This window comes from Heterodontus francisci, chromosome 4, assembly GCF_036365525.1.
Source record: "Heterodontus francisci isolate sHetFra1 chromosome 4, sHetFra1.hap1, whole genome shotgun sequence".
In the NCBI taxonomy this organism is placed as follows: domain Eukaryota; kingdom Metazoa; phylum Chordata; class Chondrichthyes; order Heterodontiformes; family Heterodontidae; genus Heterodontus; species Heterodontus francisci.
The window spans coordinates 2,419,094-2,441,527 of NC_090374.1; the positions used below are offsets into that span (position 1 = coordinate 2,419,094).

The 22,434-nt window shown below is 45.8% G+C and overlaps 1 protein-coding gene across 1 annotated transcript in view; it reads left to right on the forward strand.

Moving 5' to 3' along the window:
• The window catches only part of LOC137368865 (nipped-B-like protein), a 693,066-nt gene that overhangs the window by 313,635 nt on the left and 356,997 nt on the right, over positions 1-22,434 (forward strand). Inside the window, exons 15-16 of the mRNA XM_068029073.1 lie at positions 13,477-13,580; positions 14,380-14,466. Coding sequence (XP_067885174.1) covers positions 13,477-13,580; positions 14,380-14,466 — 191 coding nt within the window. The remainder of the gene's footprint in view (positions 1-13,476; positions 13,581-14,379; positions 14,467-22,434) is intronic.

Below are 22,434 nucleotides of genomic sequence, written 5' to 3' on the forward strand. Positions count from 1 at the left end.
TGGCGTTTCAAATGCTCATCTCAATACTACTTAAATGTCTCCACCACCACTTCAGACAGTGTGTTCCAGATTCCAACCTCTAGGTGAAAAGATTTTTCCTCATAAACCTCCTGCCCTTACCTTAAATCGATGCCCCCTGGTTATTGACACCTCTGCTAAGGGAAAAGATGTCTTCCTATCTATCCTATCTATGCCCCTCATAATTTTGTATACCTGAATCAGGTCCCCGTCAGCCTTCTCTGCTCTGAGGAAACCAACCCTAGCCTATCCAGTCTCACTTCTGTGCTGGAATGCTCCAGCCCAGGCATCATCCTGGTGAATCTCCTCTGCACCCTCTGCAGTGCAGTCACATCCTTCCTATAGTGTGGTGAGCAGAACTGTACACAGTACTCCAGCTGTGGCCTAACTATCGTTCTATACAGCTCCATCATAACCTCCCTGCTCTTATATTCTATGCCTCGGCTAATAAAGGGGCAAGTATCCCATATGCCTTCCTGACCACCTTTTGTACCTGTGCTACTGCCTTCAGTGATCTATGGGCAAGTACACCAAGGTACTTCCTAGGGTCCTACCACCCATTGTATATTCCCTTGCCTTGTTCGTCCTTCCAAAATGTATCACTTCACACTTCTCAGGAATAACTTCCATTTGCCACTGCTCTGTCCATCTTTGCAGCCCATCTATATCGTCTTGTATTCTAAGGCTTTGCTTCTCACTATGACACCCCCAATTTCGTATCATCTGCGAACTTGCTGATCATACCTCCTATATTCACGTCTAAATCATTAATGTATGCTAACGTTCGCGGACCTCCAGTCGTCTAGTACCTGTCCTGTGTCTAGTGAGGTTTTGAAGATGATCATCAGTGCATCTGCTATTTCCTCCCTGGCTTCCTTTAACAACCTTGGATGCAATCCATCCGGTGGTGGCAATTTATCCACTTTCAAGGATGTCAGACCCTCTAGTACTACTTCTGTCATTGTGCTTATCCTATCGAATATGTATTAATCATGATTTGGGTATAGAGAACATAATTACAAAGTTTTCAGATGGCACAAAACTCTAAAATGTAGTCAACGATTAGGCTATTGGACTTCAGAAGGAAATAGACACCTAAAATGGGTAGACACATGATGAATGAAGTTTCACACTGAATGTACTGAAATCTTTGAAGGTGGCAGGACAAGTTGAGAAGGCTGTTAATAAAGAATGTGGGGCTTTGGCTTTATTAGTAGCAAATAGAGTACAAAAGCTAGGAAGTTATGTTAATTGTTTATAAAACACTGCTTAGACCTCAGCTGGAGCATGGTGTTCAGTTCTGGGTGCAGGAAGTAACCAGGCACAAAGGTTGTAGCTGGAAACAGAGTGTGAGCTTGCGAATTTGCTAATTGTGGGAATTTGGTGCAGTGAGGGAGGAAGTGCTGCTCTGATCTTTTAAAAAAGAAGTGTCTGAGAAAGGGAGCCGGAGATGAACGAGCTGAAGCCTGGAAGTGTTAGCTGAGCAGGCAGGTGTTTTTTTCCCTCCTCTCTAAACGGGGGCAGTAGTTTTACTGGTATTGGGACTGCAGCTTCAGAGTATGCAGGGAGAGAGGGATAGGTGACCATCAGGCAGCCAAGGAGAAACAGGCAGGTAGTGCATTCTTCAACCGATATTCAGTTCTGAATACATTGGAAAGTGATTCATCTGGGGAGAGCAGCCAGAGCCAAGGCCATGGTACCACAGATGGCTCAGCTGCACGCGGAGCACGAGGATGACTGGAAGAGCAATAGTAATAGGAGATTCGATAGTTAGAAGAATAGACAGTTGTTTCTGTGGTCGCAAACATCCAGTGGACGTGGCCCACATTGGTATAAACGAGATAGGTAGGAAGAGGGATGTGGTCCTGCAGTCAGAGTTCAGGGCGCTAGGTAAGAAAGCAGGACCTAAAAAAAAAAGTAATCTCCAGATTACTTCCAATACCATGTGTAAATGAGTATAGAAATAGGAGGATAGAGCATAATAATGTGTGGCTGGAAAGACGGTGCAGGAGGGAGGGCTTTAGATTCCTGGGACACGGGGACCAGTTCTGGAGGAGATGGGACTTGACAGGTTGCACCTGAAGAGAGCTGGGACAAATTTCCTTGTAAGGTGATTTGCTAGTGCTATTGGGGAGGTTTTAAACGAACTTGGCAGGGGCATGGGAACCAGGAGATTATACAAGAGAGGAACACAAAGCTGCACAGAATTGGGAGAGACAGATTGCACTAGAATAGGAAATAGTAAAGTATTAGATGGAGTAGGAGTAAGAGAGAGGCAAAATAATAAAGTCTAAATTAGGATTACTGTGCATGTATGTGACTGCATGGAGTGTGGTAAATAAAATTGGTGAGCTGCAGGTGCATATAGTCACGTGGAAGTATGATGTTGTGGTGAAAGAGACCTGGCTCAAAGAAGGGCAGGACTGGATGCTAAATATTCCTGAATACAAGGTGTTCAGGAAAGATAGGCGAGGGAGAGGGGTGGCAGTTTTGATTAAGGAGAACAGTGCAGTGCTGCAGAGAGAGGATGTACCAGAGGGGTCAAGGACAAAACCTGTTTCGGTAGTGCTGAGGAACAAAAAAGGTGCAATAACATTGATCGGTTTGTCTATAGGCCACCAACTGGTGGGAAAGATGTAGAGGGACAAATTTGCAAGGAAACTACAGAGAGGTGCATGAATTTTAAGAGTGGTATAATGCAGGACCTTAATTACCCGAATATAGACTAGGATAGTAGTAGTGTAAAGGGCAGAGAGGGGCAAGAGTTCCTAGATTGTGTTGAGAATTTTCGACAGTATGTTTCCAGTCCAATGAGAAGGGAGGCACTGGTTCTTGGGAATGAGGTGGGCCAAATGGATCAAGTGCCAGGAGGAGAACATTTGGGGGACAGTGATCATTGTGTGATAAAGTGTAGGTTGGCTATAGAAAAGGACAAGGAAAAATCTAGAGTAAGAATAATTAACTGGGGGAACGCCAACTTCAGTGGGATAAGAATGGATCTGGCCCAGATAAATTGGAATCAGGCAAAATGGTAACTAAACAATGGGCTGCTTTTAAGGAAGAGATAGTTCGGGCACAGTCCATGTATATTCTCACAAAGGGGAAAGGTAGGGAATTTAGAATAGTGGGAATGGAAGTTAAGGCAGTTGTATGTTCCTCCTGCAGAATGTGGGAGGTAAGGGTCGCCAAGAGTGTCCCTGCTGACTGCATCTGCGGGAAGTGCACCCAACTCCAGCTCCTCGAGAACCGCGTTAGGGAACTGGAGCTGGATGAACTTCGGATCATTCGGGAGGCGGAGGGGGTGATTGAGAGGAGTTATGGGGAGGTAGTCACACCTCAGGTAAAAGAAGTAGGTAGATGGGTTACTGTCAGGGGAAGGAGAGGGAACCAGCAGGCAGTGCAGGGATCCCCTGTGGCTGTTTCCCTCAACAACAGGTATACCGTTTTGGATACTGTTGCGGGGGACGACTTACCAGGGGTAAGCAATGGGGTACAGGTATCTGGCACAGAGTCTGTCCCTGTTGCTCTGAAGGGAAGGGGGAAGAGGAGCAGAACATTAGTCATTGGGGACTCCATAGTTAGGGGAACAGATAGGAGGTTCTGTGGGAACGAGAGAGACTCACGGTTGGTGTGTTGCCTCCCAGGTGCCAGGGTTCGTGATGTCTCGGATCGTGTTTTTGGGATCCTTAGGGGGGAGGGGAAGCAGCCCCAAGTCGTGGTCCACAAAGGCACCAACGACATAGGTAGGAAGAGAGATGGGGATTTAAGACAGAAATTCAGGGAGCTAGGGTGGAAGCTTAGAGTGAGAACAAACAGAGTTGTTATCTCTGGGTTGTTGCCCGTGCCACGTGATAGCGAAGCGAGGAATAGGGAGAGAGAGGAGTTGAACACGTGGCTGCAGGGATGGTGCAGGAGGGAGGGTTTTGGTTTCCTGGATAATTGGGGCTCTTTCTGGGGTAGGTGGGACCTCGACAAACAGGATGGTCTTCACCTGAACCAGAGGGGTACCAATATCCTGGGGGGGAGATTTGCTAGTGCTCTTCGGGGGGGTTTAAACTAATTCAGCAGGGGAATGGGAACCTAAATTGTAGTGCCAGTGTACAGGATGTTGAGAGTAGTGAGGTCAGGGATAAGGTTACAAGGACGCAAGAGGGCACTGGCAAGCAAGAACTTGGTTTAAGTGTGTCTACTTCAACGCCAGGAGCATCCGGAATAAGGTGGGTGAGCTTGCAGCATGGGTTGGTACCTGGGATCTCGATGTAAGTGGCCATTTCGGAGACATGGGTAGAGCAGGGGCAGGAATGGATGTTGCAGGTTCCGGGATTTAGATGTTTCAGTAAGAACAGAGAAGATGGTAAAAGAGGGGGGGGTGGTGTGGCATTGTTAATCAAGGAGAGTATTACAGCGACAGAAAGGACATTTGAGGACTCGTCTACTGAGGTAGTATGGGCCGAGGTTAGAAACAGGAGAGGTGAGGTCACCCTGTTGGGAGTCTTTTATAGACCTCCGAATAGTTCCAGAGATGTAAAGGAAAGGATAGCGAAGATGATTCTCGACAGGAGCGAGAGTAACAGGGTAGTTGTTTTGGGGGACTTTAACTTTCCAAATATTGACTGGAAATACTATAGTTCGAGTACTTTAGATGGGTCAGTTTTTGTCCAGTGTGTGCAGGAGGGTTTTCTGACACAGTATGTAGACAGGCCAACCAGGGGCGATGCCACATTGGATTTGGTACTGGGTAATGAACCCGGCCAGGTGTTAGATTTAGATGTAGGTGAGCACTTTGGTGATAGTGATCACAATTCGGTTAGGTTTACCTTAGCGATGGGCAGGGACAGGTATCTACCGCAGGGCAAAAATTATAGCTGGGGGAAAGGAAATTATGATGCGATTAGGCAAGATTTAGGATGCGTAGGATGGGGAAGGAAACTGCAGGGGATGGGAACAATCGAAATGTGGAGCTTATTCAAGGAGCAGCTACTGCGTGTCCTTGATAAATATGTACCTGTCAGGCAGGGAGGAAGTTGTCGAGCGAGGGAGCCGTGGTTTACTAAAGAAGTTGAAGCGCTTGTCAAGAGGAAGAAGGCGGCTTATGTTAGGATGAGACGTGAAGGCTCAGTTAGGGCGCTTGAGAGTTACAAGCTAGCCAGGAAGGATCTAAAGGGAGAGCTAAGAAGAGCAAGGAGAGGACACGAGAAGTCATTGGCGGATAGGATCAGGGAAAACCCTAAGGCTTTCCATAGGTATATCAGGAATAAAAGAATGACTAGAGTTAGATCAGGGCCAATCAAGGATAGTAGTGGGAAGTTGTGTGTGGAATCAGAGGAGATAGGGGAAGCGTTAAATGAATATTTTGCGTCAGTATTTACAGTAGAGAAAGAAAATGTTGTTGAGAATACTGAGATTCAGGCTACTCGGCTAGATGGGATTGAGGTTCACAAGGAGGAGGTGTTATCAATTTTGGAAAGTGTGAAAATAGATAAGTCCCCTGGGCCAGATGGGATTTATCCTAGGATTCTCTGGGAAGCCAGGGAGGAGATTGCAGAGCCTTTGTCCTTGATCTTTATGTCGTCATTGTCGACAGGAATAGTGCCGGAAGACTGGAGGATAGCAAATGTTGTCCCCTTGTTCAAGAAGGGGAGTAGAGACAGCCCTGTTAATTATAGACCTGTGAGCCTTACTTCGGTTGTGGGTAAAATGTTGGAAAAGGTTATAAGAGACAGGATTTATAATCATCTAGAAAAGAATAAGTTCATTAGCGATAGTCAGCACGGTTTTGTGAAGGGTAGGTCGTGCCTCACAAACCTTATTGAGTTTTTTCGAGAAGGTGACCAAACAGGTGGATGAGGGTAAAGCAGTGGATGTGGTGTATATGGATTTCAGTAAGGCGTTTGATAAGGTTCCCCACGGTAGGCTATTGCAGAAAATACGGAAGTATGGGGTTGAAGGTGATTTAGAGCTTTGGATCAGAAATTGGCTAGCTGAAAGAAAACAGAGGGTGGTGGTTGATGGCAAATGTTCATCCTGGAGTTTAGTTACCAGTGGTGTACCGCAAGGATCTGTTTTGGGGCCACTGCTGTTTGTCATTTTAATAAATGACCTGGAAGAGGGTGTAGAAGGGTGGGTTAGTAAATTTGCGGATGACACTAAGGTCGGTGGAGTTGTGGATAGTGCAGAAGGATGTTGTAGGGTACAGAGGGACATAGATAGGCTGCAGAGCTGGGCTGAGAGATGGCAAATGGAGTTTAATGCGGAAAAGTGTGAGGTGATTCACTTTGGAAGGAGTAACAGGAATGCAGAGTACTGGGCTAATGGGAAGATTCTTGGTAGTGTAGATGAGCAGAGAGATCTTGGTGTCCAGGTACATAAATCCCTGAAGGTTGCTACCCAGGTTAATAGGGCTGTTAAGAAGGCATATGGTGTGTTAGCTTTTATTAGTAGGGGGATTTAGTTTCGGAGCCACGAGGTCATGCTGCAGCTGTACAAAACTCTGGTGCGACCGCACCTGGAGTATTGCTTGCAGTTCTGGTCACCGCATTATAGGAAGGATGTGGAAGCTTTGGAAAGGGTGCAGAGGAGATTTACTAGGATGTTGCCTGGTATGGAGGGAAGGTCTTACGAGGAAAGGCTGAGGGACTTGAGGTTGTTTTCGTTGGAGAGATCGAGGAGGAGAGGTGACTTAATAGAGACATATAAGATAATCAGAGGGTTAGATAGGGTGGATAGTGAGAGTCTTTTTCCTCGGAAGGTGATGGCAAACACGAGGGGACATAGCTTTAAGTTGAGGGGTGATAGATATAGGACAGATGTCAGAGGTAGTTTCTTTACTCAGAGAGTAGTAGGGGCGTGGAACGCCCTGCCTGCAACAGTAGTAGACTCGCCAACTTTAAGGGCATTTAAGTGGTCATTGGATAGACATATGGATGAAAATGGAATAGTGTAGGTCAGATGGTTTCACAGGTCGGCACAACATCGAGGGCCGACGGGCCTGTACTGCGCTGTAATATTCTAATTCTCAAAAAAACCAGAGCAGACCCAAGAAATAGAGACTAAGATAACGAAGGAAAAGTGTGCTTATTGTAGATGTCATGTAGATAATAGAACCGAGAACCAGGCTGAATATGGAAGGTTCAGAGGAGAAGCAAAGAGAGAGTGTGCAGCAAGACTGGCAGCTAATAGAAAAGGGAATCCAAAAGTCGTCTTTAGGCATATTAATAGTAAAAAGATGGTAAAAGGAGCATCTTGCTGTATGGCTGTGAAACATGGATGACTTATAGCTTCCAGGAAAAGAAGCTGAATAATTTCCACCTTTGTTGTCTGCGAAGCATTATGGGCTTATCCTGGCAAGACAAAATCACAAATGCGGCAGTATTCTGCAAGACAGAGCTCCCAACTGTGTTGGCATTAATCAAACAAGTGGCTTTGGTTGATCAGACACGTCTGCAGGGTGGAAGACGGTTGCATACCCAAGGACCTTCTGTATGGTGAGGTAACAGGGACCAGTGAGGCGCCTAAAGCTCCGCTTCAAGAATGCTTGCAAGCATGGCATGAAGGCTCTAACTGTCGACTGTTGCACCTGGGAGTCACTAGCTGGCGAAAGAGGGAAATGACGACACATCCTGTGGACACTACCACAACGACCAGTTGCTACAGCTGCTCGCACACACAAACACCAGTTAACTGAAAAAATTAGAGATTTTCGTTTTAAAGCTGTGTTGCAAAAAAGAAGACAAAAAATAATACATTGGCCAAATACTTGCGAATTCTTGAAGAAAAAAGAGAAAATATGGAAAGATGTCAGCTGTCCCCCTTTTTGGTTTGGCATCCCAAATACGGGTAGGCGGCTGTCACTGGGATCTTTCTCTGGAGAAATTTGTTCAGGCGACGTCGAGGATTTATTCAGCAGGTTTTTCAAGCGTCTCAGGAGAAATGCGGCAACAGGGGTTTCATGCAGGCCTTCAGGATGAATGCAACATCAATTTCTTTATTTCTTACGCTTCCAAGAGTTTCACAAAGAGATGGAAAAGGCTGAGCTGGGGTGACTGCTTTACTGACCTGTGGACCTGTACGCCCAGATCTCTCTGCCTGTCAATACTCCTAAGGGGTCTGCCATTTACTTTGATCCCCTTTAAACCTCCTCCCTCTCGCCTTAAATCTATGCCCTCTAGCTTTCGTCACCCCTACCATAGGAAACAGACTCTGGCTCTCTACCCCATCTATGCCTCTCATAATTTTATATACCTCTATCATGTCCCCTCTCAGCCTCCTTCGCTCCAGGGAAAACAGACCCATCCTATCCAATCTCTCTCTTTATAACTCAAGCCCTCCAAACCAGGCAACATCCTTGTGAATCTTTTCTGCACCCTCTCTCGCTTAATCACATCTTTCCTGTAGTGCGGCGACCAGAACTACACACACTACTCCAAATGCGGCCTACCCAACGTTATGTACAACTGTAACAAGACGTCTCAACTCTTGTACTCAATGCCTCGGCCGATGAAGGCAAGCATACCATGCACCGCCTTCACCACCCTGTCTACCTGTGTTGCCACTTTCAGGGAACTACGTACTTGCAGCCCAAGTTCTCTCTGCTCAAGAACACTCCCCAGGGCCCTGCCATTCACTGTATATGTCCTGCCCTGGTTTAACTTCCCAAAATGCATCACTTCTCACTTGTCTGTGTTAAATTCCATTTGCCTATCCCTGGCCCACTTTCCCAGTTGATCTATATCCTGTTGTAACCTTAGACAACCTTCTTCACTGTCCACTATACCACCAATTTTGGTGTCATCTGCAAACTTACTAATCATGCCCCCTACATACACATCCAAGTCATTAATATACATAACAAACAACAGAGGGCCCAGCACCGATCCCTGCGGCACACCACCGGTCACTGGCCTCCATTCTGAAAAACAGCCCTCTGCTACCACACTCTGCCTCCTATCACCAAGCCAATTTTGTATCCAATTGGCTAGCTTACCCTGGATCCCATGTGTTCGCAACTTCTGGACCAGCCTACCATGCGGGACCTTGTCAAAGGCCTTGCTAAAGTCCATGTAGACAGCGTCCATCGGCCTGCCCTCGTCAATCCTCTTGGTCACCTCCTCGAAAAACTCAAATTCGTGAGGCATGATTTCCCACGCACAAAGTCATGCTGACTATCCCTATTTAGACCTTGCCAAATGTGACACCCTTATTCAAGAAAGGATGTAAGGATATTCCTAGCAACTATAGTCCAGTTAGTTTAGCATCAGTGGTGGGTAAGCTTTTAGAAATGATAATCAGGGAAAATATCAATGGACACTTGGAGAGGTTTGAGTTAATTAAGGGTAGCCAGCATGGAGTTGTAAAAGGCAGATCATGTTTGACTAATATAATTGAATTTTTTAAATTCAGTAACAGGGAAAGTTGATGAAGGGGATGCGGTGGATGTTGTTTATATAGATTTTAAGAAAGCATTTAATAAAGTACTACATAAAAGGCTGCTTAACAAAATGAGGATCATGGAATAGGAGGGTCAGTGTCCAATTGGATTAAAAAGAAAATTGGCTTAAGGACAGAAAACAGTGAGTCGTAGTAAATGGTTGCTGTTCTTTCTGGAGGATGGTGGACTGTCGTGTTCCCCACTGGTCAGTGCTGGGACCATTGATTTTTTTTTTGCTATATATAACTGACTTGGATCTTGGAATACAGAGTAGAATCTCAAAATTTGCTGATGACACCAAACTTAGAGGTGCAACGAAGAGTGAGGATAATGTGAATTGGCTGTAACAGGACATAGATAGACTAGCAGAGTGAGCAGACAGGCAGCTGTGAGGTGATGCATTTTGGCAGAAGGAATAGGGAGAGGTAATATGTTTTTAATGGCACAGTTAGTGACCTAGGGACAGGATTAGGCCACATCGCCCATCGAGTCTGCTCCACCATTCAATATTATCGTGGCTGATCACGCACTTCCAATTCCTTTTGCCCTCAGTATTCCATATGCATTTATGTCATTGGTATTTAGAAATTTGTCAATCTCTTTAAACATACTCAATGACTGAGCTTCCACAGCCCTCTGGGGTAGAGAATTCCAAAGATTCACAACTCTCTGAGTAAAGAAATTTCTCCTCATCTCTGTTCTAAGTGGCTTCCCCCTTATTTTGAAATTGTCACCCCTGGTTCTAGACTCCCCAACCAGGGGAAACATCTTACCTGCATCTACCCTGTCTATCCCTTTAAGTATTTGTAGGTTTCAATGAGATCACCTCTCATTCTATGAAACTCTAGAGAATACAAGCCAGTTTCCCCAATCTCTCTTCATACGACAGTCCTGCCATCCCGAGTGTGTACAAACAGAGGGACCTGGGGGGTGCATGTGCAACAATCTGAAGGTAGCTGGACAGTAGTTAGTAAAGCATATGGGATCTTGGGCTTCATAAATAGAGGCATTGCGTGCAAAATCAGGCAAGTTATGCTGAACCTTTTATAAATCTCTGGTTATGCCCCAACTGGAGTGTTACATCCAATTCTGGTCACCATACTTCAGGAAGGATGTGAGGGTTCTTGAAAGGGTGCAGAGGAGATTTACTAGAATGGTTTTACTAGATGGAGAACCTGCGTTACACGGTTTGGTTGGAAAAGCTGGGATTGTTCTCCTTAGAGCAAAGGAGATTGAGGGGAGATATAATAGACATGTACCACATTATGACAGGCTTAGATAAGCGAGACAAGGAAAAACTGTTCCCATCAGCAAATGGTACAAAGGCTAGGGGACACAGATTAAAGGTTTTGGGCAAAAGAAACAGGGGGAATGTGAGGAAGCACTTTTTTACACAGTGGGTGGTAATGAGCTGGAACTTGCTGCTCACAAGGGTGGTGGAAGAGGAGGCAATCAATGATGTCAAGAGGAAGTTGGATGGCCACCTGAGACAAAATAGATTTGCAGAGCTACGGGGATCGAACCAGGCAGTAGGACTGCCTGCATAGCTCCGTGGAGAGCCGGCATGGACTTCATGGACCAAATAGTCTCCTCCAGTGCCATAAATGACTAACTCTATGAGGCAGTAATTGGGAGAAGGCACTTGGGTTGCGGATGGATATTTTGGGGTGGGTGCATAGTGTTATTGGCTTCTAAGGGGGTTAACAGATAAGAGGCTGAGCTTGGAAAGGACTGAAGGGGGGTAATGGCGAAGCTACAAAAAGGCAAGGGTGCAAGGTTAAAATGTTATGTTGTGGGGGTTCGTGGTGGCAGAGGCAGCTGCCTGGAAATAAAGAACTCTATGCATTTCCTGCATTCACAGATGAGCATAGCATATGGGGAGAGTTGTTTAATGAAAAATCTTGTGCTCTGAGATGATTCTGAAATAATGGATGGTTTTGGCTGAGGAAGGAAAAGTAGTTATGTGCCATTGGCACTCAAGTTTGCACCCTGTGATTCAGGGGGTAGAGGTGGGACTGACAGGCAGGGAAACTTGAGGAAGTGGCCCTAGAAATATTGGATGCATTGGTGGTCATCTTCCAAGATTCTATAGACTCTGGAACAGTTTCTACAGATTAGAGGGTAGCTAATGTAACCCCACTATTTAAAAAGGGAGGTAGAGAGAAAGCAGAGAATGAGAGACCAGTCAGCTCGACGTCGGTAGTGGGGAAAATTCTAGAGTCCATTATCAAATATTTTATAGCAGAGCACTGAGAGAACAGTGGTAGAATCAGGCAGAGTCAGCATGGATTTACGAAAGGGACAAATCTACTAGAATTCTTCGAGGATGTAACTAGTAGAGTTGATGAGAGGGAGCCAGTGGATGTGGTTTATTTGGACTTTCAGAAGGCTTTAGACCCACATGCGAGATTAGCGTGTAAAAATAAAGCGCATGGGATTGGGGGTAGTGTATTTGATGGATAGAAAATTGGTTGGCGGACAGGAAACAAAGAGTAGGGATAAATGGGTCTTTTTCCGAATGGCAGGCGGTGACTAGTGGGGTACCGTAGGGATTGGTGCTAGGACCCCAGCTATTCACAATATCTATTAATGATTTCGATGAGGGAACTAAGTGTAATATCTCCAAATTTGCACATGACACAAAACTGGGTAGGAGGGTGAGTTATGAGGAGGATGCAGAGAGGCTTCAGGGTGATGTGGACATGTTGAGTGAGTGGGCTAATGCATGGCAGATGCAGTATAATGTGGATAAATGTGAGGTTATTCTCTTTGGTAGCAAAAACAGGAAGGCAGATTATTATCTGAACGGCTATAAACTGAGAGGGGAATATGTAGCGAGACATGGGTGTTCTTGTCCACCAGTCGCAGAAGGTAAGCATGCAGTTGCAACAGGCGGCAAAAAAGGCAAATGGTATGTTGGCCTTCATGGCGAGAGGATTCGAGTATAGGAGCAGGAATGTCTTGCTGTAATTGTACAGGGCCTTGGTGAGGCCACACCTGGAATATTGTGTGCAGTTTTGGTCTTCTTATCTGAGGAAGGATGTTCTTTCTATAGAGGGAGTGCAGCGAAGGTTTACCAGACTGATTCCTGAGATGGCGGGACTGACGTATGAGGAGAGAGTGAGTCGGTTAGGATTATATTCGCTGTAGTTCAGAAGAGTGAGGGGGGATCTCATAGAAACCCATAAAATTCTAACAGGACTTGACAGGGTAGATGCAGGAAGGATGTTCCCGATGGTCGGGGAGTCCAGAACCAGGGGTCATAATCTAAGGATACGGGGTAAAGCTTTCAGGACTGAGATGAGGAGAAATTTCTTCACCCAGAGAGTGGTGAGCCTGTGGAATTCGCTACCAGAGAAAGCAGTTGAGGCCAAAACATTGTATGTTTTCAAGAAGGAGTTAGATATAGCTCTTGGGTTCAAAGGGATCAAAGGATATGGGGTGAAAACGGGAACAGGCTACTGAGTTGGATGTTCAGCCATGATCATACTGAATGGCGAAGCAGGCCTTAAGGGCCGAATGGCCTACTCCTATTTTCTATGTCTCTAAGAAGGTGGGTAGCAGTTTTTGAGTATCATGTGATGAGATTGAGAGTGGATGTATGAGGAACTATTAATAGTTTTGTTAGCGTTTGAGACCTCAAATGCAGAGATGCCAATAGATCTGGCTGACTTGGGTGGATGGAGACCGAACTGGAGAATACGGAGTTACCTAGCCTGAATTGGGTGTGGGAAGGAAGAGGTGGAGAATGGGTTGGAGAGGTGGAGTAGAGGTGAGAAGGATATATGTCCAAAAAGGAAAAACTGAAGGTAGAAGGCAGTGATGGAATGAAGTCCTGTTATAGACATTTGGGGCAAACTAGTCACAGTCACCAACCTACTGCAGAAAAGAGACCCAATTCCAAGCCGGAGAACAATCCGGGGCGGAGTGGTGCGCTGACCAAGGTTGTCGTGGAAATTGGTTCAGGTTCTTGCAGGTGTGTAACCATCAGTCGCTTAAGGTCAATATGGCAATTGCTGTTTTCTCTGCAGGTGAAGATGATGAGTTACCTCAGGAACTGTTGCTGGGCAAACAACAGCTGAATGAACTGAGCAGCGAATCTGCCAAGATCAAAGCTATGGGCATCATGGACCGGGTATGTATTACACTCTGAATTGCTTTAACTGGAAGGAAAAGTTTCATACCCTCACTTCTGTAAATCAGACAGGTGATTGATAGTCTGATTGAAGGATGCACTTGCAAGTTAGTATCAGTATCTGAGAGTGCATATCGACAGTGACTGTTAATAGTGTTTGCATTCTAAAGTTGTCTCCCTGTATTTAGACCACTGGTCACTCACAAAGGCAGCACTATCGCAAATTCATGACACACCATGTATGTTTCAGATTCATGTTTAACCGAGAGAAGTCCCAGTTATTCCTGACATGGCACAAGGTTTGATCATGGATGGTTGTTTCCAGGTGGAGGGCAGTTCATGTCAATTCTATGCAGGTTCAGAACATGTACGTGGGGCCCAAGGGAGACAATCTGCCTCGTGGCCAACCCTGAGTCTGGCATCAGCTGAGTTGCTGATGGTCGTGTGCTCAACTAACCCAGCAGTGGTGCTTATGTTTTTATCTGGTACTTCATGCTGTTAACACTGACGTGATATATAGTGAGATTGTGGGTGGAGGAAGAGAAATTGCATCACTATGGGTGCCGGTTGTTTAAACAGATGGTGCCGTCAGGTGTGCTGTACAAAGGTAAGTTCTTTAGTGGGATGACAGAACGAGATAGGCCATTTGTACACCATGTAATCTACCAGTCTGCTCCCTTGCCTGTCTGTTCATTATAGCTGCCATTGGAAGCTTTGTTTTGTCCAAAATGTTTCTGTTAACAGCATATGCAACATAGAACAATCCATGGGCATTTTACACTTCCTTCCCTGTTTACAGCTTCCAACAGACAAGATGGTGAAGGTGCTAAGTATCTTAGAAAAGAACATTCAGGATGGGGCCAAGCTTTCCACTTTGTTCAACCATGTGAGTTTTTAAAGCATGTGTATGCATCTCATTCATTGGGATGATTGTTCAATGTTTATATAAGATGGTGTAGTGATTATGGTACTAGACCCACATATTTCTGTGGTGAGGTGTGAAATCAAATACCATAAATCTGCTAATTTGTGGACTGATATTGTCAGTAAATGACCATTTTAAAAAAAAGCCCATCTGGTTCATTTCAAGGAAGGGGATCTGGACACCCCTCCCCAGTCTGCCCTACATGTCACACCATTTCTAAAGTACGTGGTTGATCCTTAATAGCCTCTGTAGTTGCCAAGCTCAATTGTGAAAATGGTCGTTACTCAGTGGATTGAGAAGGTGAGGCCCATCACCACCTCAGGACAACTGGGTGTGAGCAGTAAATGTAGCATCGTCAGTGTTACTCGCATCTTAAGAATGAACTAGGACACCTGCTTTGATATTAACAGTTTACAGGACAGTTATAATTGACATAAATGAGAGCTTTGAAACTTGAAATAAGGAGCGCAGTATCTTGGCATTTTTGTATATCTCTTTCTTTGGTCTTGACAACTGTCTAGTCTTTGACCTGCCATTTGCCACAATATTTCTGTAGTTACTGATCTACCCAATCATGCCATCACCTCCACCTTTGCCAAGCTCCCAGTAAACCCTGTCCTCTCTGCCACCCTGTTGTTTTTCCTGTGGTAAAGCCCCTATCTGCACTTCCTTAAATCCAAGGGGTGCAGATTTATTTTATTTATTTCATGGGATGTATGTTTTGCCCATCCCTAATTACCCTCGAGTAGGTGGTGAGCTACCTTCTTGAATCGCTGTGCGAGTACATCTACAGTGCTGTTAAGGAGGGAGTTCCAGGATTTTGATCTAGCAACAGTGAGGGAACAGCGATATATTTTCAAGTCATGATGGTATGCAGCTTGGGGGGGGGGATCTTCCAGATGGTGATGTTCCCACGCGTCTGCTGCCCTAAGTGGAAGAGGTCGCAGGTGTGAAGTGCTGTCGAAGGAGCCTTGGTGAGTTGCTGCAGTGCATCTTGTAGATGGTACACAATGCTGCCACTGTGCGTTGGTGGTGAAGGGAATTAATGTTGAAGTTGGTGGATGGGGTGCCAGTCAAGCGGACTGCTTTATCCTGGATGGTGTCGAGCTTCCTGAGTGTTGTTGGAGCCACAATCATCCAGGCAAGTGGAGAGTATTCCATCTCACTGCTGACTTGTGCCTTGTAGCTGGTGTTTAGACTTTGGGGAGTTCGGAGGTGAGTACTCACTGCCGAATTTCTAGCCTGTGACATGCTCCTGTAGCCACAGTATTTATGTGGCTGGTCCAGTTCAGTTCCTGGTCAATGGTAACCCCCAGGATTTTGATAGTGGAGAATTCAATGATGGTAGTGCTAACAAGAGCAAGGAGCTGATGCATTTCTTGAATAAGAAACAGACCCTAGATTGCGAGGGGAATACGAACATATGAATTAGGAGCAAGAGTAGGCCACTCGCCCCTTCGAGTCTGCTCCGCCATTCAATAAGTTCATGGCTGAACTGATTACTCCACATTTCCACTTACCCGCGATAACCTTCCACCCCCTTGCTTATCAAGAAACTATCTACCTCTGCCTTAAAAATATTCAAAGGCTCTGCTTCCACCGCCTTTTGAGGAAGAGAATTCCAAAGACTCACGACCCTCTGAGAGAAAACATTTCTCCTCATCTCTGTCTTAAATGGGCGACCCCTTATTTTTAAACAGTGACCCCTTGTTCTAGATTCTTCCACAAGGGGAAACATCCTTTCCACATCCACCCTGTCAAGACTCCTCAGTAACTTATATGTTTCAATTGAGTCATCTCTAACTCTTCTAAACTGCAGTGGCCTGTCCAATCTTTCCTCGTCAGACAGCCCGCCCATTCCAGGCATTAGTCTAGTAAACCTTCTCTGTACTGCTTCCAACGCATTTACATCCTTCCTTAAATAAGGAGACCGGTACTGTACACAGTACTCCAGATGTGGTCTCACCAATGCCCTGTATAACTGAAGCATAACCTCCCTACTTTGGTATTCAATTCCCCTCGCAATAAACAATAGCATTCTATTAGCTTTCCTAATTACTTGCTGAACCTGCATACGAACCTTTTGCGATTCATGCACTAGGACACCCAGATCCCTCTGCACCTCAGAGCTCTGCAGTCTCTCACCATTTAGATAATATTCTTTTTTATTCTACCTGTCAAAGTGGACATTTTCACACTTTTCTACATTACACTCCATTTGCCAGATCTTTGTGCACTCACTTAACCTATCGATATCCCTTTGTAGCCCCCTTATGTCCTTTTTAAAAGTTACTTTCCTACCTATCTTTGTGTCATCAGCACATTTAGCAACCATACCTTCGGTCCCTTCATCTAAGTCATTTATATAAAATTGTAAAAAGTTGAGGCCCCAGCACTGATCCCTGTGGCACACCACTCGTTAAATCTTGCCAACCAGAAAATGACCCATTTATGCCTACTCTCTCTTTCCTGTTAGCTAGCCAATCTTCTATCCATGCCAATATGTTACCCCCCTACACAATGAGCAATTTTCTGCAATAACCTTTGATGTGGCACCTTATCAAATGCCTTCTGGAAATCTAAATACAATACATCCACCAGTTCCACTTTATCCACAGCACATGTAACTCCCTCAAAGAAGTCCAATCAATTGGTTAAACATGATTTCTATTTCATAAAACCATGTTGAGTTTGTCTGATTACCTTGAATTTTTCTAAATGCCCTCATAGAAACATGGAAAATAGGAGTAGGCCATTCGGCCCTTCGAGCCTGCTCTGCCATTCATTATGATCATGGCTGATCATCCAACTCAGTAACCTGTTCCTGCTTTCGCCCCATACCCTTTGATCCCTTCAGATTCAAGAGCTATATCTAACTCCTCCTTGAAAGCATATAATGTTTTGGCCTCAACTGCTTTCTGTGGTAGCGAATTCCACAGGCTCACCACTCTCTGGGTGAAGAAATTTCTCCTCATCTCAGTCCTGAAAGGTTTACCCCGTATCCTTAGACGATGACCCCTGGTTCTGGACTCTCCCACCATTGGGAACCTCCTTCCTGCATCTACCCTGTTAAGTTCTGTTAGAACTTTATAGGTTTCTATGAGATCGCCCCTCACTCTTCTGAACTCCAGCAAATATAATTCTAACCGACTCAATCTCTCGTCACACGTCAGTCCCGCCATCCCAGGAATCAGTCTGGTAAACCTTCGCTGCACTCCCTCTAAAGCAAGAACATCCTTCCTCAGTTAAGGAGACCAAAACTGCACACACTATTCCAGGTGTGGCCTCACCAAGGCCCTGTATAATTGCAGCAAGACATCCCTGCTCCTGTACTGGAATCCTCTCGCTATGAAGGCCAACATACCATTTGCCTTTTTTACCGCCTGTTGGACCTGCATGCTTACCTTCAGCGACTGGTGTACGAGAACACCACGGCGCAGTGGTTAGCACAGCAGCCTAACAGCTCCAGCGACCCGGGTTCAATTCTGGGTACTGCCTGTGCGGAGTTTGCAAGTTCTCCCTGTGACCACGTGGGTTTTTGCCGGGTGCTCCGGTTTCCTCCCACAGCCAAAGACTTGCAGGTTGATAAGTAAATTGGACATTATAAATTGTCCCGAGTATAGGTAGGTGGTAGGGGAATTGAGGGAAGGTGGGGATGTGGCAGGAATATAGGATTAATGTAGGATTAGTATAAGTAGGTGGTTGATGGTCAGCACAGACTCGGTGGGCCGAAGGGCCTGTTTCAGTGCTGCATCTCTAAATAAACACCTAGGTCTCGCTGCATATTCCCCTCTCTGTTTATAGCCGTTCAGATAATCTGCCTTCCTGTTTTTTCTACCAAAGTGGATAACCTCACATTTATCCACATTATACTGCATCTGCCATGCATTAGCCCACTCACTCAACTTGTGCAAATTACCCTGAAGCCCCTCTGCATCCTCCTCACAACTCGCCTTTCCACCCAGTTTTGTGTCATCTGCAAATTTGGATATATTACATTTAGTTCCCTCATCTAAATCATGGTTTGCTTCTCTTGCTGCATGTGGGAAGCCAGGAATATTTCCAGTCCCCGGGACCAGCATGTGTGCAGAAAGTGTATCCAGCTGCAACTCCTGGAAGCTCGGGTTTCAGAGCTGGAATGGCGGCTGGAAACACTGTGGAGCATCGTGGATAGCATGTATAGAGAGGTGGTCACACCGCAGCTGAAGGGACTTGAGGAAGGAAGGGAATTGGTGACCACCAGGCAGTCCAAGAGAATCAGGCAGGTAGTTCAGGAGTCCCTTGGAGTCCCGCTTGCAAATCGGTATTCCATTTTGGAGACTGATGAGGCTGGTTCCTCCAGGGAGTGCGGACAGAGACAAGCTTCTGGCACCATAAGCAGCCTGTCTGCACAGGAAGGGGGAAAGAGAGGAAGAGCAATAGTAAATGGGGGTTTCTATAGTCGGGACAGATAGGCGCTACTGTGGCCGTCAACATGACTCCAGGATGGTGTGTTGCCTCCCTGGTGCCAGGGTCCGGGATGTCACTGAACGGCTGCAGGGCATCCTGAAGGGGAAGATTGATAAGGCAGAGGTCATGGTACATGTTGGTACCAATGACATAGGCAGAAAGAGGGATGAGGTCTTGCATTAAGAATTCAGGGAGTGAGGCAGCAGACTAAAAAGCAGGACCTCTCGGGTTGTAATCTCTGGAATACTCCCAGTGTCACGTGCTAGCGAGTATAGAAATAGGAGAATAGCAGAGATGAATGCGTGGCTTAAGAGTTGGTGCAGGAGGGAGGGTTTTAGATTCCTGGACCATTGGGACCGTTTCTGGGGAAGGTGGGACCTGTACAAGCGGGACGGTCTACATCTGAACCAGAGGGGGACTAACATCCTTGCTGGCGGGTTTGCTAGTGCTGTTCGGAGGAGTTTAAACTAATTTGGAAAATGGAGAGGACGCAGACTCATAGCAGAATAGGGACACAGCTAAACACAGGAAAGCAAACAAGTCAGAGGGAATACAGTGGAAGTAAGTTTCAAGGGAGTAAGACCAGGATGGATGGCCTCTACGTTAATGCCAGGAGTATTACAGGTAAAACGGATGAGTTAAGGGCAAGGATTGACACGTGGAATTGTGATATAGTAGCCATCACGGAGACATGGTTGAGGGAGGGGCAGGATTGGCATCTCAGTATCCTGGGATACAGAATCTTCAGGCGAGACAGAGGAGGGGGTAAAAGAGGAGGGGGCATTGCAATATTAGTTAAGGAATTAGTTACTGCAGTAAGGAGAGATGATATCTTGGAGGGGGCATCAAATGAAGCTTTATGGGTAGAGTTTAGGAATAAAAAAGGGACAGCCACATTGCTATGTGTTTATTAGAGACCCCCAGATAGTCAGATGGAAATTGAGGAGCAAATATGTGCGCAATTCGCAGAGGTGTGTAAAAATAATAGGGTAATTATATTAGGTGATTTCAACTTTCCCAACATTAATTGGGATAGTCATCGTGTTAAGGGCTTAGATGGAGTGGAGTTCTTAAAAGGTTCTCCTGTATATATTTTAGCTCAATATGTAGAGGATCCAACAAGGGAGGGTGCAGTGCTGGACCTAATTCTGGGGACTGAAGCCGGACAGGTGGTTGAGCTGGTGGGGGAGCATTTTGGTGATAGCGACCACAACATGGTACAATTTAAGCTTGTTATGGAGAAAGAAATAGACAAGTTGCAAAAAAAGGTTTTAGATTGGGGGAGAGCGAATTTTAGTAAAATAAGGCAGGATCTGACCAAGGTAGACTGGAAAGAGTTACTTGTCGGGAAATCTACAGAAGAGCAGTGGGGGGCATTCAAAAAGGAAATGGGGAGGGTACAGGCCCAACATGTTCCCTCTAGGGTATTAGGTAGGAGCAACAAGCCCAGAGAACCGTGGATGACCAGAAACATTCAGGGTACGATGAGTAGGAAAAGAGAGGCTTTTAGCAAATACAAGGAGAGCAAATCAATGGAAGCATGAGTGGAGTACAGAAAGTGTAGGAGCTTAAGAAAGCAATTAGGAGAGCAAAGAGAGGACATGAGAAAGCTCTGGCTGGTAAAAGTAGGAAAATCCCAAGATATTCTATAAGTATATCAATGGGAAGAGGATAACCAGGCAAAGAGTAGGACCAATTAGGGACCAAGGGGGAAATTTGTGCGTGGAGCCAGAGGACATTGGTAGGGTGTTAAATGAATCCTTCCCATCTGTCTTCACCCAAGAGAATGAGGATGTAGATATGGAACTTAGAGGGAGAGACTGTGAGGTTCTTGAGCAAATTGTCATAGGGAGTGACAAGGTATTGGAGGTTTTGGCAGGCTTAAAAGTGGGCAAATCTCCAGGTCCGGACGATTTGTGTCCCAGGATTCTGTGGGAGGTGAGGGTGGAGATTGCAGGGGCTCTGACCCAAATTTTTAATTCCTCTCTTGCCACTGGGGAGGTGCCAGAGGACTGGAGAACAGCTAATGTGGTCCCACTATTTAAGAAAGTTTGCAGAGGTAAGCCAGGGAACTGTAGACCCGTGAGTCTCACGTCAGTGGTAGGGAAACTATTGGAGAAAATTCTGAAGGAGAGAATCTATCTCCACTTGGAGTGGCAAAATTTGATTAGGAACAGTCAGCATGGCTTTGGCAGAGGGAGGTCATGCCTAACAAATTTGATTGAATTTTTTGAGCATGTGACCAGGTGTGTAGATGAGGGTAGTGCAGTTGATATAGTTTACATGGATTTAAGCAAAGCCTTTGACAAGGTCCCACATGGGAGACTTATCAAGAAAGCAAATGCACATGGGATACAAGGTAACTTGATAAGGTGGATTCAAAATTGGCTTAGCTGTAGGAGACAGAGAGTGATGACAGACGGCTGTTTTAGTGACTGGAAGCCAGTGTCCAGTGGCGTACCACAGGGATCTGTGCTGGGTCCCCTATTGTTTGTCATTTATGTAAATGACATAGATGACTATGTGGGGGGTAAGATCAGTAAGTTTGCGGATGACACAAAGATTGGCCGAGTGATTAACAGTGAGGTTGAGTGTCTTCGGTTACAGGAAGATATAGACGGGATGGTCAAATGGGCAGAAAAGTGGCAGATGGAATTTAACCCTGAAAAGTGTGAGGTGATACACTTTGGAAGGAGTAATGTGACAGGGAAGTATTCAATGAATGACCCGACACTGGGAAATTCCGAGGAACAAAGGGACCTTGGCGTGTTTGTCCATAGATCCCTGAAGGCAGAAGGGTTGGTTAATAGGGTGGTGAAAAAGGCATATGGGACACTTGCCTTTATCAATCGAGGCATAGATAACAAAAGCAGGGAGGTCATGTTGGAGTTGTAGCGAACTTTGGTAAGGCCACAGCTGGCGTACTGTGTGCAATTCTGGTTGCCATATTATAGGAAGGATGTGATTGCACTGGAGGGAGTGCAGAGGCGATTCACCGGGATGTTGCCTGGGATGGAACAATTAAGCTGTGAAGAGAGGTTGGATAGGCTTGGGTTGTTTCGCTGGAGCAGTGAAGACTGAGGGGTGACCTGATCGAGGTGTACAAGATTATGAGGGGCATGACAGGGTGGATAGGGAGCAGCTGTTCCCCTTAGTTGAAGGGTCAGTTACGAGGGGACACAAGTTTAAGGTGAGGGGCAGGAGGTTTAAGGGGGATTTGAGGAAGAACCTTTTTACCCAGAGGGGGTGGTGACCATCTGGAATGCGCTGCCTGGGAGGGTGGTCGAGGCGGTGTGCCTCACATCCTTTAAAAAGTACCTGGATGAGCACTTGGCATGTCATAACATTCAAGGCTATGGGTCTAGTGCTGGCAAATGGGTTTCGGTAGACAGGTCTGGTGTCTTTAATGCATCGGTGCAGACTCGATAGGCTGAAGGGCCTCTTCTGCACTGTATGGTTCTGTGATTAATGTATATTGTG